Source organism: Oncorhynchus tshawytscha, linkage group LG01 (genome assembly GCF_018296145.1).
Source record: "Oncorhynchus tshawytscha isolate Ot180627B linkage group LG01, Otsh_v2.0, whole genome shotgun sequence".
NCBI lineage: Eukaryota > Metazoa > Chordata > Actinopteri > Salmoniformes > Salmonidae > Oncorhynchus > Oncorhynchus tshawytscha.
Genome location: NC_056429.1, coordinates 80,233,937 through 80,252,805, shown reverse-complemented (window position 1 = coordinate 80,252,805; position 18,869 = coordinate 80,233,937). Strand labels below are relative to the sequence as shown.

At 42.2% G+C, this 18,869-nt stretch overlaps 1 protein-coding gene across 6 annotated transcripts in view; it reads right to left on the bottom strand.

The window, feature by feature from the left end:
* Positions 1–18,869, bottom strand: part of baiap2b (BAR/IMD domain containing adaptor protein 2b) — a 174,495-nt gene that overhangs the window by 13,029 nt on the left and 142,597 nt on the right. For 5 of the 6 annotated variants that reach the window (XM_024431506.2, XM_024431514.2, XM_024431538.2 and 2 more), the window contains 5 exons: positions 18,370–18,655; positions 14,230–14,434; positions 13,820–13,891; positions 13,429–13,600; positions 8,236–8,273 (listed from right to left, as the gene is read on the bottom strand). In XM_024431506.2, the coding sequence (XP_024287274.2) occupies positions 8,236–8,273; positions 13,429–13,600; positions 13,820–13,891; positions 14,230–14,434; positions 18,370–18,655 (773 nt within the window). Of the gene's footprint in view, positions 1–6,808; positions 7,027–8,235; positions 8,274–13,428; positions 13,601–13,819; positions 13,892–14,229; positions 14,435–18,369; positions 18,656–18,869 lie in introns of those variants that run through there. The other variant, XM_024431523.2, reaches the window with a different exon arrangement.

Below are 18,869 nucleotides of genomic sequence, written 5' to 3'. Positions count from 1 at the left end.
TTTGATTTGATTTGAATAAATGTGGATTTTGACACTCGCATGTAGGTGTCATAACCAGCCATAAAATAATGCAATAATGCAGTATGTCACAACAGGTGTAAATATATTGGTCATGACAGTGTTATGACCATATTATGACAGGTTGACAAGTTATGTCAGTTGTTATGACATATTATAACATGGTTATGACCGTGTCATGTGTTGTGACACTGGGTGTCAAGTAAAAGTGTTACCATGAGTGTTATGCATTTGGATTAATAATGAATTACTTCATCCATTACCAAGTTTGTATTCCCCAAGCATCTTAAATACTTGTTCTACTGCAACACATAACAGGTGTTATAGATTACTCAACCAATGAGAAGCAACTATTGTTGGCCTTTAGCTGTATATCATGTTAGACAAATAAACTAACTTCCCAATTAAGCATAACGGTCTTTAAAATAAAGAAGTGTTATGTTAAAAGTCTCCTGAGATTGCAAAGGCCTTAGAGATAGATGTGCATGAATAAGGGTACAGAAATACAATAGGGTGCTCAACTGAAATAATATTTATTAAGCTTATTTTTATAGTAGAAAGTCACCATACATTTGAGGTCATTTTTCAACATTACACTATTTTGGTGTCCCCCAAAGCATGCACATCAATATCAATCATTGTCTGTACATTATTCCAATTCATCTTCACAACAAAAAATGCATTGTTCCAAAAAATGTAATCACAAATAATAGAAGAATACTATATTGTATTATTATTTTTTACACAGAGTGGGTGTGCCATCTCTTCAGATGTTGCAGTCTGATCACTCATACCTTAGCCTTATTCTAGTGGAGAAAGAAGAAACATTGGCAGCTTCCGGTCGTAGTAACTCGTTTGAGAGCGCTTTTGTCTCTACATTTATCAAAACACAGATAGACAGAGAAGGGGGTTGGCAAAGCTAGGGGAAGACAGGAATTGCACACAGACAGCAAGAAGGACAGGGAGCAAGAGAGACACAGCAAGGAGACATTTTGTTTGTGGCAGGGAAGAAGTTTTGGGTAGTACAGTTTGGCAGTAAATGTCACTTTTTCTCCCTTTAGCAAATTATAACAATTGGGTCAATCTAATAGGATTTCAAGGGGAATTCAAAAGATAGTGCTGTCATTGCAAATAGCCTCATACTTAGCGGCAATCATTTCTGATTTGGAAAGGACAGGGGTTGATATCGACAGGTACTGACAGACAAACAAACAGACTAGCGTCGTTCTTTATTCAGCACACAGAAATAACAGACATACATATTTTATCCTGCCTCAGATACAGAGTCATGCTTTTTCATTTCCTTTCTTTATTCAAGTCTTTTACTACAAAGACACAAGAACAAGAAGGCTGAACAAAGTTACAATAACGAATCAACCCTTCTCCCTTTTAAAGGTTTCTCATTGTGTAGTGCAAATATGTGTCAAAATAACAAGAGACACAGTACATGCAAGCTTATGTATTATGAAGATCTAAATGGCTATCGATCCAATTCAGTTATTGCCATAATTTGCAGTTGTGCTGTTGGCAAATGATGACTCTTTTAAGGGAATCTGACCCATTTATTGTCTCCAAGGTCTCTGTACAGTATATACCTGGGCAGACTAGAATTACCTATTTGTTCTGTGACATATGGTAATTGCACAGGGGACACGATTAGATTGAATGGTTTATAGATAGAAAACATTTATTGATGTTGCTCCCAAATCATTATCATATTGTATGCACAGCAAGAGACACGGTCTAGTAAATTATTAAAGCTATTTGTAAACAGTTGGCAGCCAGGCAGCACTGATTGAAGGGGATGAGAGAGAATGAGAAGAGAGGGTGTTGCTTTGGCAACATGGTTTATGCACCATGGGCCCTATTCAGACTTGAGATAAATTAACTTAACATGGACTTAAGTCAAATAATGTTGAATTAACTCTATGTTTTCTTGACTTAAGTCCTACTTAGCAAAGGTCTGAATCGGGCCCCATGAAATATAGCACCTTTGTCGTGGGATGGCAGAGGTGTAGAACAGGTATCTGTTGTCTTTTCTTTCATGCATGAATGCCGGAACGGTAACCCTACTCAGAGCCTTGCATCTCTTTCTTTCAGGGTTGAGGGTTGTTTTTTTTACCCATTCAGTCTTGATAAAGTACAGTATGTTGATATTCAGACAAAACAACAATACTCAGACGCCCCGTAGTACAAGGTGTCTTTCACACTGCCTGCTAGACCTCAGACATCATAAAACGTATTACCTTGTGGCTAATAATAGTAATAATAACATGACAATACAAGTAATTTGGTTTTTAAGTTGCGTTTTGATCAACTGATATAATCAATAGGCATATTAATTATTACACCCCGGCCATCCTACAATCTAAGCTTGATGCCCTCAATCTTACACAATTGATCAATGAACCTACTAGATATAACCCCAAATCCGTAAACACGGGCACCCTCATAGATACCATCCTAACTAACTCACAATTCAAATACACCTCTGCTGTTTTCAACCAACATCTCAGCGATCACTGCCTCATTGCCTGCATCCGTAATGGATATGCGAGCAAACGACCACCCCTCATCACTGTCAAACGCTCCCTAAAACACTTCTGCGAGCAGGCCTTTCTAATCAACCTGGCCGGGGTATCCTGGAATGACATTGACCTCATCCCGACAGCAGAGGATGCCTGGTTATTCTTTAAAAGTGCCTTCCTCACCATCTTAAATAGGCATGCCCCATTCAAAAAATGTAGAACCAGGAATAGATATAGCCCTTGGTTCACTCCAGATCTGTCTGCCCTTGACCAGCACAAAAACATCCTGTGGCGTTCTGCATTAGCATCGAATAGCCCCCGTGATATGCAACTTTTCAGGGAATTTAGGAACCATTATACACAGGCAGTTAGGAAAGCTAAGGCTAGCATTTTTAAAACAGAAATTTGCATCCTGCAGTACAAACTCAAAAAAGTTCTGGGACACTGTAAAGTCCATGGAGAATATGAGCACCTTCTCCCAGCTACCCACTGGTCTGAGGGTAGGAAACACTGTTACAACCGACAAATCCACTATAATTGAGAATTTCAATAAGCATTTCTCTACGGCTGGCCATGCTTTCCACCTGGCTACCACTACCCCGGTCAACTGCCCGGCACCCTCCACAGCAACCTGCCCAAGCCCCCACCATTTCTCCTTCACCCATATCCAGATAGCTGATGTTCTGAAAGAGCTGCAAAATCTGGACCCCTACAAATCAGCCGGGCTAGACAATCTGGACCCTCTCTTTCTAAAATGATCTGCTGAAATTGTTGCAACCCCTATTACTAGCCTGTTCAACCTCTCTTTCATATCGTCTGAGTTTCCCAAAGATTATAAAGCTGCGGCGGTCATCCTCTTCAAAAGGGGGGGACACTCTAGACCCAAACTGCCACAGACCTATATCTATCCTACCCTGCATCTCTAAGGTCTTTCGAAAGCCAAGTTAACAAACAGATTACTGACTATTTTGAATCACATCGTACCTTCTCCGCTATGCAATCTGGTTTCCGAGCTGGTCATGGGTGCACCTCAGCCATGCTCAAGGTCCTTAACGATATCATAACCGCCATCGATAAGAGACAATACTGTGCAGCTGTATTCATCGACCTGGCCAAGGCTTTCGACTCTGTCAATCACAACATTCTTATTGGCAGACTCAACAGCCTTGGTTTCTCAAATGATTGCCTCGCCTGGTTCACCAACTACTATTCTCTGATAGAGCTCAGTGTGTCAAATCGGAGGGCCTGTTGTCCGGACCTCTGGCAGTCTCTATGGGGGTGCCACAGGGTTCAATTCTTGGGACGACTCTCTTCTCTGTATACATCAATGATGTCGCTCTTGCTGCTGGTGATTCTTTGATCCACCTCTACGCTGACGACACCATTCTCTATACTTCTGGCCCTTCTTTGGACACTGTGTTAACTAACCTCCAAATGAGCTTCAATGCCATAGAACTCTCCTTCCGTGGCCTCCAACTGCTCTTAAACACAAATAAAACAAAATGCATGCCATTCAACCGATCATTGCCCGCACCTGCCCGCCCATCTAGCATCACTACTTTGGACGGCTCTAACTTAGAATACGTGGACAACTACAAATACCTAGGTGTCTGGTTAGACTGTAAACTCTCCTTCCAGACTCACATTAAGCATCTCCAATCAAAAATTAAATCTAGAATCGGCTTCCTATTTCGCAACAAAGCTTCCTTCACTCATGCTGCCAAACATACCCTCGTAAAACTGACCATCCTACCGATACTTGACTTCGGGGGTTGTCATCTATAAAATAGCCTCCAACACTCTACTCAGCAAACTGGATGTAGTCTATCACAGTGCCATCCGTTTTGCCACCAAAGCCCCATACACTACATACACTACTCAGCCCCGCCCTATCTCAGCTCGCTGGTCACCATAGCAGCACCCACTCTTAGCACGCGCTCCAGAAGGTATATCTCACTGGTCACCCCCAAAGCCAATTCCTCATTTGGTCGCCTTTCCTTCCAGTTCTCTGCTGCCACTGACTGGAACGAACTGCAAAAATCACTGAAGCTGGAGATTCCCATCTCCCTCACTAGCTTTAAGAACCAGCTGTCAGAGCAGCTCACAGATCACTGCACCTGTTCATAGCCCATCTGTATACAGTCCATCTATCTGCCTCATCCCCATACTGTATTTATTTATTTTGCTCCTTTTGCACCACAGTATCTCTACTTGCACATCCATCTTTTGCACATCTACCATTCCAGTGTTTAATTGCCATATTGTAATTACTTCGCCACCATGGCCTATTTGTTGACCTAATTTGCACTCACTGTATATAGACTTTTTGTTTTCTTTTGTTCTACTGTATTATTGACTGTATGTTTTGTTTATTCCATGTGTAACTCTGTGTTGTTGTATGTGTCGAACTGCTACGCTTTATTTTGTCCAGGTCGCAGTTACAAATGAGAACTTGTTCTCAACCTGCCTACCTGGTTAAATAAAGGTGAAATAATAATAATAATAATTAATCATCCATTTTATTTTATGGTACATTTATGTACAGTACATATTCTTTGCCATCTATTTCATTGGTCGCCTGCCCTCATAAATTCAAATGAAAAATTAACATTTACATTTGAGTTATTTCACTACATGTGATACATAACCTCTCATTTAAAGAGGGATATTAGAAGTTACCCGAAGGACCTCACAGTCTGTAAAGTAAAGTCACTGTCTGAAGCATAAGAAGACACAGTATACTGTAGATGAACTTGAACTTTTTGATCATCATACATGATCATCTTTACATTAATAAAACAATCCCCTTTGGATTACCATTTTGATTTACACTGGTAATATAAATCCTTCATCTTTCAACCTTGATTCTGCTGGAGAACACCGAAGATTTTCTTTAAAAACATTTGTTTAATTTGCAGAGGAAGAAATCCCGATTAAATAGAAAAGACATGTACATGCATGAAAGACAAGCTAAAGATTTGACAACTGTCCCTCCTCAGACAAAGTCCACCATTCCAATGATTTTAATAAGGATGGCTCAGGATGGTGTCAGTCCTTTAGCGTGGGGTTAGTTGGTTCTGCTTTGTGGTTCTGGTTCCACCAGTGCTTGGCCTGGGAACTGCAGCGTAGCGTGGAAGTGCAGGGTTTGAGGAGAGTGAGGAGGAAGAGTCTAGGGGGAGAGACAAGTCTGCCCCTTGGTGGGATGGAAGGGAGAGGACGGGGGGAGCGGGGGGGGGATGGGGGTAGAGAAAAATACTGGTAAGCTCAGGTGGAGAGGGGAGTGTTGTGGTGGATTAGAGAGCGGGCAAGAGAAGAGGGCTAGAGAGAGGGTGGAAGAGGAGGATTGAGGGTTAGAGAGAAGGCAGGAGAGGAGGATTGAGGGTTAAGAGAGGATTGAGGGTTAGAGGGGGATTGAGGGGTGGGGTTAGAGAGGGGTGGAAGAGGAGGATTGAGGGTTAGAGAGAAGGGGAGAGGAGGGGTGAGGGTGTTAGAGGAGGAGGGCAAGAGGGGTGAGGAGGGGGTGAGGGATAGAAAGTGGGCGGGAGAGGAGTGAGGGTTAGAGAGGGGGTGAGGAGGGTTGAGGGTTAGAGAGAGGGTGGGAGAGGAGGGGTGAGGGTTAGAGAGAATGTGAGATGGAGGGGAGAGGGTTCGAGGGGGTGAGAGAGGAGGGGTGAGGGTTAGAGAGAGGGGAGAGGAGGGGTGAGGGTTAGAGAGAATGCGAGATAGGAGGGGTGAGGGTTAGAGAGAGGGTGAGAGAGGAGGGGTGAGGGTTAGAGAGAGGGTGAGAGAGGAGGGGTGAGGGTTAGAGAGAATGGGCGAGAGAGGAGGGGTGAGGGTTAGAGAGAGGGCAAGAGAGGAGGGATGAGGGTTAGAGAGATGTGAGAGAGGAGGGGTGAGGGTTAGAGAGAGGGTGAGAGAGGAGGGGTGAGGGTTAGAGAGAGGGTGAGAGAGGAGGGGTGAGGGTTAGAGAGAGGGTGAGAGAGGAGGGGTGAGGGTTAGAGAGGGTGAGGAGGGGTGAGGGTTAGAGAGAGGAGGGGTGAGGGTTAGAGAGAGGGTGAGAGAGGAGGGGTGAGGGTTAGAGAGAGGGCAAGAGAGGAGGAGTGAGGGTTAGAGAGAATGCGAGATAGGAGGGGTGAGGGTTAGAGAGAGGGTGAGAGAGGAGGGGTGAGGGTTAGAGAGAGGGCAAGAGAGGGGGAGTGAGGGTTAGAGAGAGGGCAAGAGAGGAGGGGTGAGGGTTAGCGAGAATGCGAGATAGGAGGGGTGAGGGTTAGAGAGAAGAGGGGTGAGGGTTAGAGAGAGGGTGAGAGAGGAGGGGTGAGGGTGACTGGCGAGGAGGGCTATTGATGAGGGATTGCAGAGGTGCCTGGCAGGCAGTCAGTCCTATTGCAGCAGCAGCAAGCTGAGTCTGTGTCTGTCTGTGTGTCTGTCTGTCCCTTCTCACACTGTTGAAATCAATTTCGGAACTGTTCCCCCTTCGGAACTGTGGAACAAAAGAGAAGGAGAAGCTTCCAGGTAGGTGGGGTATATAGGCACTCAAAGAAACAACAGTGGAGCAACACATCCACAGCCAAATACAGTTGGCCAATCTACAGGCATGTACTGTAGTTTGGCCAAGTTTGGAGCTGGGTGTCATGTTCCTGCCTCTGTCTGAACATTCCCTTCATCCATTCACAACGATTATTTCAATATCATAGTATTTCATACAGTAAACATAACATTTCCCCCAGAGGTATAGGGAGGAGACAGTACAATGTTTTTAAATTCATTTCACAGACATGAACTGACAGCCTTTCACAGTCAATGTTGACTGCAGACCTGAGTTCAAATAGTATAGAAAACACAGACTACATGGACCCAGGTCTACTATACTGTAGTCTACACATTGACACGGAGCACAGTGTGGGGCGCAGCGGGATAGTAGTAATAATATGGAGGCGCTAGCTAGCTGCATGATGCGTGGGGGGTCAGTATGGGAGTGTGTAAGCTTGAGGCTTTTCCCTGACTTCAAATTTAAAAACAGAAAAATTGAATGTAAAAATAACCCAAATTAAACTTAACGATAAAAGCACATGCAAAACATATGTTTCAAAGTAAAAGGAAAAACCATTGAGGTAAAATACTTATTAGGATAAATGGGATAAGGATAAGTGATTCCCATTGGTCCAACATGGGTTGAGGTGGACCACCATTGGGCTTTTGGGTACCGGGTCTAGAATCTCACCTCTTACTGTGATCGGCTGGCCCAACTGTCAGTATCAAACAAACCTAAACCAACCTTTTTATCCCACATGATCATGATAATATCATAGCTAAGTCTCATAATCAAATTAGTCGGGGAGAAAACAGAAACATAAATCACAGAAAGGAAACCATTCAAATGGAAAATAACACAACAAAAACCTGATGTGTCCTTGCTTGTAGTTTGACAGTTGATGTTGTAAAGTCAGAGTTCCTATCAGTGGAATGACCTGCCTACTTGTACGGGCTACTCTTTGATACTGTATATGTAATGCATCCCCAGTCTCTCTAGTGCAATCCTGTCCAAACCTTACCAATTCAGTATCACAATCAAAGTTATTTTTTTGTATCTTATAGAGAGGTCGCAATTGTAAATGAGAACTTGTTCTCAACTTGCCTACCTGGTTAAATAAAGGTGAAATAAATAAAATAAAGAGAAGAGTGAGCTTACCTTGTTGAAAAACGTTGCTCATACTCTTCAAGTCCTTGCTGTTGAGACAAAGACAAACCACTTTTCAGTCATCAAGTCATTGCCACTTTTGTGTCACACTGGAAACTTGAGAATTCATGATAACAGTATTGCTTGATTGGCAATCCAAAACAGTAGCAATTGATTTGCTGGCTATATTGTACTGCCATGTTAGACAAGGTAGACAGACATACAGGTAGGCTACTGTTTATCAGCAGTAGTTTATGGTCCAATGTATCTCAGTCGATAGCATGTGGTGCTTACAATTCCAAGAACCGTGGGTTTGATTCCTGCTAGGGCCACAATTAAGAAACATTTATGCATATAGGACTTTAAGTTGCTTTGGATAAAAGTGCTAAATGGCCTATATAAATATGATATTATCGGTCAATGAAGTGTTGACAGTTGACATACTGATATGAGCCAGTAGGGGGCACCAGCAGAACACCATTGCCTTTAGTCAGAGTGATACAACTATAGAACTAACAGAACTGTCTGTTGTAACTATCTCTATTCTCTCAGAACGCCACTAGAGACATATCCCTAAAATGATTTGAGGTGGGAAAACAAGACAAAGGAGTTGTTACGTGACTATCTGAGCAATTAGAGACTATTATCATGCCCACGTACAGTACCTCTCCACCTCCTCCTACCCGAAAGGCCTGTAAAGGGTTGAGTTTGGAGGGTTTTGGTGTTACATAATGTGACATAGCTCCCGCTCACTCTCGCAAACAGCAACAATGTGTGTGTGTCTACAGTCAGCTGGGCTAGCCCTCTTCATGTTATCAGCGGGCTCCTGTCACAACTACTTTCGTCAGTACCAGAGGCAGCCGAGCAGCAAGCAGCCTTCTCCAATCTGGGCTCTGTCATCTCTGTGAGGCCAGTCACACACACACATGCACGCACGCACGCACACACACGGACGGACAGACACACACAGACAGTTAGATTCAGAAACACATGCTCGCACACACACATGCACACACATCCTTGACAAACAGACACACACATTGTGTGTGTGAGGCAGAGAGGAACTGATCCCCTGTTTACGTAAGTTAATGGGCCAGAACGTTGTGAGAAAGCTGTGTCGAGTGAGACTGGGGACCTGGTGCACTGGTAAAACAAACAGCCTGTCACATTGATGGTTGACTCCTCCTATATAAACTGAACAAAAATATAAACACAACATGTAAAGTGCTCGTCCCATGTTCCATGAGCTGAAATGAAATATCCTAGAAAAGATCCATAAACACAAAAAGCTTATTTCTCTAAAATATTGTGCCCAAATTGGTTTACGTCCCTGTTAGTGAGCATTTCTCCTTTGTCAAGATAATCCACCTGACAGGTGTGGCATATCAAGAAGCTGATTAATAAACAACATTATCATTACACAGGTGCACCTTTTGCTGGGAACAATAAAAGGCCACTCTTAAATGTGTAGTCTTGTCACACACCACAATGCCACAGATGTCTCAAGTTTTGAGGGAGTGTGTAATTGGCATGCTGGCTGCAGGAATGTCCACCAGAGCTGTTGCCAGAAATTGTAATGTTCATTTCTCTCCCATTAGCTGCCTCCAATGTCATTTTAGAGAATTTGGCAGTATGTCCAACTGGCCTCACAACCGCAAACCACGTGTAACCACAGCAGCCTAAGACCTCCACACTCAGCTTCTTCACCTGTGGGATCATTTGAGACCAGCCACTTGGACAGCTGGTGAAATTGAGAAGTATTTCTGTCTTTAATAAAGCCTTTTTTGGCTGTATTAAACTTATTCTGATTGGCTGGGCCTGCCTCCCCAGTGGGTGGGCCTGGCTCCCAAGTGGGTGGCCCTATGCCCTCACAGGCCCACCAATGGCTGTGCCCCTGCCTAGTCATGTGAAATCCATAGATTAGGGCCTAAAAAATGTATTTCAATTGACTGATTTCCTCATATGATCTGTAACTGAATAAAATCGTTGAAATTGTTGCATGTTGCATTTATATTTTTGTTCAGTATATTTGGCTATATCTAGCTAAGTGAGCTTGAGTAGTGTATGCACAGTATTGTATGTACTGTATATATAATACTAATATATGCCACATCGCCAACAAGCTATCATGGTCCAAACACACTAAAGCAGTTGTGAAGAGGGCACGACAAAGCCTATTCCCCCTCAGGAGACTGAAAAGATTTGGCATGGGTCCTCAGATCCTCAAAAGGTTCTACAGCTGCAACATCAAGAGCATCCTGATGGCATCACTGCCTGGTATGGCAACTTCTCGGCCTTCAGAGGGTAGTACAGAGTGTAGTGCGTACGGCCCAGTACATCACTGGGGCCAAGCTTCCCGCCATTCAGGACCTCTATGCCAGGCGGTGTAAGAGGAATGCTCTACAAATTGTGAAAGACTCCAGCCACCCTAGTCATAGACTGGTCTCTCTGCTACCGCACGGCAAGAGGTACCGGAACATCAAGTCTAGGTCCAAAAGGCTTCTTAACAGCTTCTACCCCAAAGCCATAAGACTCCTGAACAGCTAATCAAACGGTTACCCAAACCCATCTTGTACCCTGCTGCTACTCTCTGTTTATTATCTATGCATGGTGACTTTAACTCTACCTACATGTACATATTACCTCCATTAACCGGTGCCCCCGCACATTGACTCTGTACTGGTACCCCCTGTATATAGCCTCGCTATTGTTATTTTACTGCTGCTGTTTAATTATTTGTTACTTTTATTTTATTTTGAACTTATCTATTTTTTACTTAACACATTTGTCTTCTTATATTCTTAAAGCATCGTTGGTTAATGGCTTGTAAGTAAGCATTTCACTGTTAGGTGTTACAATTTGATTTGATTTGGAAGACACTTTCCTCCAAAGCGACTTACAGTCATGAATGCATGAAGAAGACCACACGTATGTACATGCAGCATGGGCACAGGGTATTTATGTCATCATTTTATGTGCAGTCAGTAAAGTAATGACAATTACAAATACATGCACATTTCAGATGCTTTCACAGTTTCAAGGTTTGTGCATATAAACTTCCTGTGTGTGTGTCTACGTGTTTAACTATACAAGGTCAAATGCTATTTCTAGGGGATTTAGGGTTAAGATTAGAATTAGTGTTACGGTTAGAATTAAGTTTAGTGTTAGGAACTAGAGTTAGTTTTAGGGTTAGGTTTAGGGTTAGGTTTTTGGATTAGGGTTAACGGTGTAAAAATAAAATTAAAAAAATAATTAAGTTAATAAAGCCGTATACAAACATGGTCTCTTTTTTGCTTTCTTGAGTAAGGCAGCTCCAAAATGCAGGTGTTTCAGCCTAGCTCAGTGCTTTCTGTGGTGGTGGGGCAGCTGGCGGAAAATAGGGAGTGTTTTCTCCAGTTGCACCATGATTGGCTCAGTGTTCTTGCACTCATGGGGACACTACCTCACCGCTAAATCTAAGGTTAGAGCTCGAAAAATCAAGCCCCTTGGGTTCAAGCCATAGAGTTACATTAGAAGTGCCCATCCAAGAAGGCTCAAGGTCATTGACCACAGATTAAATGACGTCAAATCACGTTATATCAAAAGTAGCTTTGATTGGACTAATCATGTCAACATCATACTTTCAAAATCTTAGCTAGCAGTCATCATCATGAATCAAGTCGACAATCTACTGGCAAATCCTTTTTAATCCTCGTCATATGAAGAGAAATAATGAAGAGAAATTATAGACAAAAAGTATTGGTATTCAGCGGCCATTGGACATAAGCATTACACCACAAGTTGGAAATCGCAAATTCAAAGATTAGTGGTTTGGAAGGAATCAGTGGCAAACTGCAAGCATTGCAAAGCAATCGCTAGCCTGCTATTCAGTGGAGGGGGTGTGTGGTCCCAATTCTGGGTTGAAGGGTCTCTTTTCCAAGCTTAACATGATACACAGTCAACATTGTCCATGCTGTGCTTTTATGTGTTTTTTCCCGCGTTATTTTTAACTTATTTTGTACATAATGTTTCTGCAACCGTATTTTACGTATTTTATTCTGTCGCTGTATATTTGAAAAGTGTTGAACAAATAGTTATATTGACTACGTCCGTCCTCGCTCACTCATTGATTGCCTCTTATCCGCTTGTCGTCCCCTTATGCCATAGTTCGCACATTTCAATTCTCAGTAGAAACCACAATTGTTTAAGCAAGTCAGCCATATCAGCTATGTTTTTTTAAAAGGCAGTAAATGAGGCTGAATGAACTGTTTCGCAGGCAGACAAGGCTCAGCTGATAGCCAGGTTTAGCAGTGGTAAGGTGTTGGGACTGCTGTTCGGTCTCTGCTGTTGGGACAGTTTGTGGGCACAGTTTGTCACCGTTACAGTGCAATTAATATATTGTTTAGTGTTGTGTTGTGTAGTGGCTTTGCTGGCATGCATCCCCACCATTTTTGTGTTTGTTTGCATGCTAAACATCGGCAGTGGGGTTAGGGTTAAGGTAAGGGTACGGTTTTTGAATAGGACTGAATTGTGTGTCCCCACAAGTTTTACAAGACACACACTGTCTCTCTGTGTTTCTCTCTGACGCACTACCATCCCATCAGCTCAGCTACCGTTTCCAAAGTAGAGGGAACTGAACTCTGTGTGTGAGTCTTTTTTGGAGGGGTTGTATGTGGATCCCGAATGGCGCAGCAGTCTATGGCACTGCATCTCAGTGCTTGAGGTGACACTACAGACACCCTGGTTCAAATTCAGGCTCTATCACAATAGGCCGTGATTGGGAGTTCCATAGGGCGGCGCACAATTGTCCCAGCGTCGTCCGGGTTTGGCCGGTGTAGACCATCATTGTAAATAGGAATTTGTTCTCAACTGACTTGCCTAGTTAAATAAAGGTTAAATAAAGGTTACGTGTGGATGCCAAAGTTCAAGTTTCATGTTTTAGTAGTCGTATGTACAGGATACACACGGTATATACTGTACAATGAAAGGCTTACTTGCAGGTTCCTTCTCGACAATGCAACAACAATAATAAAATATAAGAATACGAACATAAAGTAAATGGCTCAGTAGAATAGATGACACATTTTAGCATAAATATAGCACAGGAAGGCACAATTTATAGCCCAATATTTACACGTGTTTGGGGGAAGGAGGGATTGGGGGTCAAGTGTGTGTGTCTTTTTGTGTGTCTGTGTGTGTGTCTGTGTGCGTGTTGTTGTTGTTTACCTGTGAGAAGCCTGGCCCTGTCATGCTGTATGGGCGCTGTTGTCTGCTGTGTGCCATCGCAGCGCTCTGTGCCAGCAGGCGAGATGACATACCGTAGTCAGGGGGAGGGGCACTTGCCATGTCCTCTCTCTCCAACAGGTTGCCTGTGCTGCTGCTCTTACCATGGTGGAGACTGGAAACAGACATACAGTCAGTTAGTTACACACAGACTGAAATGAGAATAGCTGATTACTGGAACCAGACATAATTAGACAAAGACATAGCGAGAACTGAAAATAACTGATCTCACATGAACAGATCATTTTCTAATAAATAACACAAAGATGAGCATTAAAGGCCAGTTTCCTTGCAAATACCCAACACAATACTGCAAAAAAAAGATCAAATGTACTTGTTGACTCGTAGTTTGTCGCTTTCAGTCTCGGGGATGACACGTGTGTAAGAGAAAGGGAACCAGCCCCGCCTGATGAGGAGACACAAGGATTCAACAACAGAAACAGTAATTCAACATTGACAGCAGCATTTGACAACAAAACCAAGAGTTAGGAAACTTACTGCATGATTTCATATCTCATGTAAAGATTCACCCTAATAAATACCATTAAGAAGATTATTTTCTCCAGAGCAACTTACAGTCATGCGTGCATACATTTTTCACGTATAGGTGGTCCCGAGAATCAAACCCCATGATTGTGGCATTGCCAGTGACATGCTCTACCAACTGAGCTTCAGAGGACCACCAACTAAATGTTACTCATGGTGCCATAGACAAAGTGAATCAGATGGAGTTAGGCTACTTACATCTTGTTCTTCTCGTTCTCTCCATAGTGCCATCCATCGCGGGCCTCAGGCACCAGCAGGGTGATGACGTCTCCTTCAGAGAAGCTGAGCAGGGTGCTGTTGTCCCCAGCCGCGTGGGAGAAAATGGCCTGGACACGGGTACGACCGTTCCTCTCCAGCCCTGCTGCCATAGAGCTAGACCGGGGAAGGGTTCGGGTCTCTGGACCTGGAGGAGCGAGGGAGAAAGGAACAGAGACTATCACAACAAATCTAGGGATGTGTTCATTGGACACCAAAACGGAAGAAAACAGAATGAAACTGGGAGTTACTAGCTGGACTTCTTAAAATGTTTCGCTACAGTGGGAGCAGAGACTATATCTACAGGTGTAGGATCTTAATTTGACCAGTGTTGTCGCAGCAAAAGAATCCTGAGCAAAAGGATTTGAACATTTAGTCCAATGTTGCTTGACTTGTGGTTAGGCTGTCTGGACAAAATTAGGCTACATGAAATGTGCAATACTGTTACTCAAAATCATGATTTTCAGAATTTTCCTGCGATTAATTTAAATCGCTCTATAGCACAGAACTTCTGAGATACAGGTTGAATCAAACCATAAGTATTTTTTCCATTATTCTTAAAGCCTTGCCTCTGCCCTTCACATCATTTTTATATGAACTTAATTCACCTAGGATTTGTGGCATTTTGCCTGAAAGATATAAACAGACAAATGTTTACAAAATCGTAATTGCTAAAATATACTTAAGTATCAAAAGTAATAATTTCTAATTTCTAATATTAATCAAACCAGATGGTGCCATTTTTTTATTTTTTTTTTATTTACAGATAGCTAGGGTTCCACTTCAACACTCAGACATCATTACAAATTAAGCATGTGTGTTTAGTGAGTCTGCCAGATCAGAGAAAGTAGGGATGAACAGGGAGGTTCTCTTGAAAAGTGTGTGAATTATTAGACCTTTTTCAGGGAAAATGTACGGAGTAAAAAGTACATAATTTTCTTTAGGAATTTAGTGAAGTAAAAGTAAAAGTTGTCAAAAATATAAATAGTAAAGTAAAGTACAGATATCCCAAAAAGCTACTTAAGTAGTACTTTATAACCTCTACGGGATCAGTGTCCCTATACCGGAATGGTTGCGCTAACGTGTGCCAGTGTGATTAGCATGACGTTGTAAGTAATAGCAAACTTTCCAGGACATAGACATGTCTTATATAGGCAGAAATCTGAAATTCTTGCTAATCTAACTGCACTGTCCAATTCACTGTAGCTATTACAGTGAAATAAAAACCATTGTTTGAGTAGAGTGCACAACATCAAAAAAGGTTTATTACGGCAACTGGTTGGATACATTCACCTCTGAAGGTAAATAATGTACTTACATTCAGTAATCATGGTCTGATTTGTAATTCTGAGGGTCCCAGAGATAAAATGTAGCATAGTTTTGTTTGATAAAATGCATTTTTATATTCAAATGTAGGAACTGGGTTCTACAATTTGAACCCCTGCTGTCTATGGCTCCACACCCACCCCGCCCGGCCATCTAGATGTGTGAAAGTTACTGTATAAATCTTGTTAGGGCTAGACAGAATACTGCCCCCTTTGGATGAATTGCGTGCCCATAGTAAACTGAAAAGAAATCTGTCCAAAATTGCTAATATATGCATTTAATAATTATTATTGGATAGAAAACACCCTAAAGCTTCTAAAACCGTTTGAATTATGTCTGTAAGTATAGCAGAACTCACAGGGCAGGCAATCTCCCAAACTATTTTTGGGAGCCTGAAACTTGGGGCAACTTTGACGTCATTGCCCCCACCCTTCCCAACCAGCTATGGATCTGGAGACACTTTCTATGTCTTCCACTAGATGTCCTCATTCAGTACAGCGTTTAATTGTGCAAATCCCGCGAGTTTTGACCCTTTGGTAGGCAAAAGACTGAGTGTCGCGAGAAAATACAAGGTGACCAGAGCGCGCTTTTGGAGCAGACCTTCCTTTGTTCCAGAATGCCTGAGAAGAAGCAAGAATGTCCGATAGATTAGAGAATTGTTTTGTACGTTTAGAACATCCTAAAGCTTGATTCTGCACTTAGTTTGACCAGTTTAGTCGACATATAATATGTCATTTTTAAGTTTTGATGCGCAACTGTTCGGGACCAGAAGTAATTTTGGATGCATTTCAGCTGGAACTCATAGCATACGCTACTATAAAGGCACACGAAGTGAAACAAAACGATGTATTGGGTAAGTATGACTCCTTCCACTACATTCTGATCGAAGACCATCAAAGGTAAGGGAATATTTATGTTGTAATTTTGTATTTCTGTTGACTCCAACATAGCGGAGAAATATTGCTTACGTCTGAGCGCCGTCTCAGATTATTACATAGTGAACTAATTCTGTAATGCTAAAAATAAATGTAACACAGCGGTTGCATTAAGAAGCAGTGTATCTTTCTACCTATATGTAGAACAAGTATATTTAGTCAAAGTTTATGATGTCTATTTATGTTATCTGGCGGCACTATCTATAATTTCTCCGGACATTTTTGAGTATTTTCTGAACATGAAATCAATGTAAATGGAGATTTATGGATATAAATGGCATATTATTGAAAAAAACATAAATGTACTGTGTAACATGTCCTATTACTGTCATCTGATGAAGATTTTCAAAAGGTTAGTGAATGATTTATTTTTTAATCCTGCTTTTATAATTTTATATTTTCTGGGACAAAATGGCTGCCTCTTGTCTTTGTTTCGGTGGTGGTCTAATATAAATATGTGGTGTGTTTTTGCCGTAAAACATTTAAAAAATCTGACATGCTGGGTAGATGAACAAGGTGTTTATCTTTCATTTGAGGTATTGGACTTGTTAATGTGTGGAGGTTCAATATTTCTAAGAATATTTTTGCATTGCCTGCGCCACGGTTTCAGCTGAACGGGGGTAGTGGCGGACACTGAGAGGGACGCCTCGCTTTAACTGGATAAGCTAATGAGCCATCATATATGACATTCCTGGGAGTCTGTAAACTTACATTTTGTATTACCATATCATTTGTGTATGTTCTCTATAGTTATGTACTTGAAAATGTATCAATTGTCCAATTCGACACATTTGGGCAGACTTGATACAAAATATTGTCCAGTATTGCAATGCTTCACTGGATCAATCTGAAACACACCACCCCCATCTAATGGCCAAAATTTTAATTGTGCCTAAACGGCAATATTATATTTTGGTCTTTCTCTTGCATTTCAAAGATGGAACAAAAAAAATCAGAAAACACATGTTTTTTTGTTTGTATTATCTTTTACCAGATCAAATGTGTTATATTCTCCTACATTCATTTCACATTTCCACAAACTTCAAAGTGTTTCTTTTCAAATGGCATCAAGTGTATGCATATCCTTGCTTCAGGTCCTGAGCTACAGGCAGTTAGATTTGGGTATGTCATTTTAGACGAAAATTGAAAAAAAGGTTGATCCTTTAATTAATAAAGTATTTTTGCTAAAGTACTTTACAACAATGGTCCCTCTAAGATGTCACGTAGGTTGATACATTTCAATTTTTTCATTAATAAAGCCCTTTTACATAAATTCCCACTGTACCTAATATCATTCCTAAACTTTCGGGGAGGGGATACCTATTCAGTTGCAAAACTGAATGCATTCAACCGAAATGTGTCTTCATATTTAACCCAACCCCTCTAACTGCAGGTGTACACTGTGATAAAAGGTGGGATAGGAGCCATTAAAAGTAGATGGAGGGAACAAGAGCAGCACACACTGCACAACATTTGCTCCTTGACCGCATGGAGTGTATATCTAATTCTTGAAGGTCACAAACAAGCAGTTCTGTCACCAAGGTCTTTGTGACTGTGGCTAAATTCCTAAAAGTACACTAGTGATGTATTCTGTAATATTTGAACTTGACTCCCTATATTGCGGAATGCCATTGAACCCCATAATGCATTGGTTTTTATAGTACTGTACTGTAATATTGAATTGCAGTAACTAACTGTAAGATTTTAGAAAAACATTTTCATCAATTTGTTACAGTGTAGCTACTGTACATGTGTTTCCGGTGCCCAACTTTGAGGGCCTCTCAAAATGTTTATGGAGCTACGCTATCCTGGACCTCCTTACCCATGGTGGTGTTGCTCTTGGCGGGGGCGTTCTTGCGTACGGGTAGGGTGTTGGAGTAGACCTCGCTGCCCTGTCTGTGGGGCTGGGAGTGGTGCTGGGAGGAGGCCTTAGCCACCTGGGACTGTAGGGCCTGAGCCTGTAGGGCCTGAGCCTGGGCTTGGGCCATCTTCCCCTCCATCCAGTGTTGGTAGTCCTCCCCTCCTCCCCCTCCTGCTCCTCCATGCGCCCCTGCCGTTCCGTTCATTATGGGCATCCCTCCGTCCACTCCTCCTGGTCCCATTAGACGCTGAAGGGAAGGAGGTAGGGAGGAAGGAAGGAAGGAAAGCATGTGTTGATTTGTTAAGCAAAGATGGTGGATAAATTAAGATGAACTACTTTAAGCCATTTACCATATCATATTTTTACAAGGTTCCTGTCTGTGTAAGAGGCCGTTCCCTCTTTCGCTTGAGCATGCTTTCCTGTGTGAGCTCACAGTTCCTCCATAATCTCTGGCATGCTCA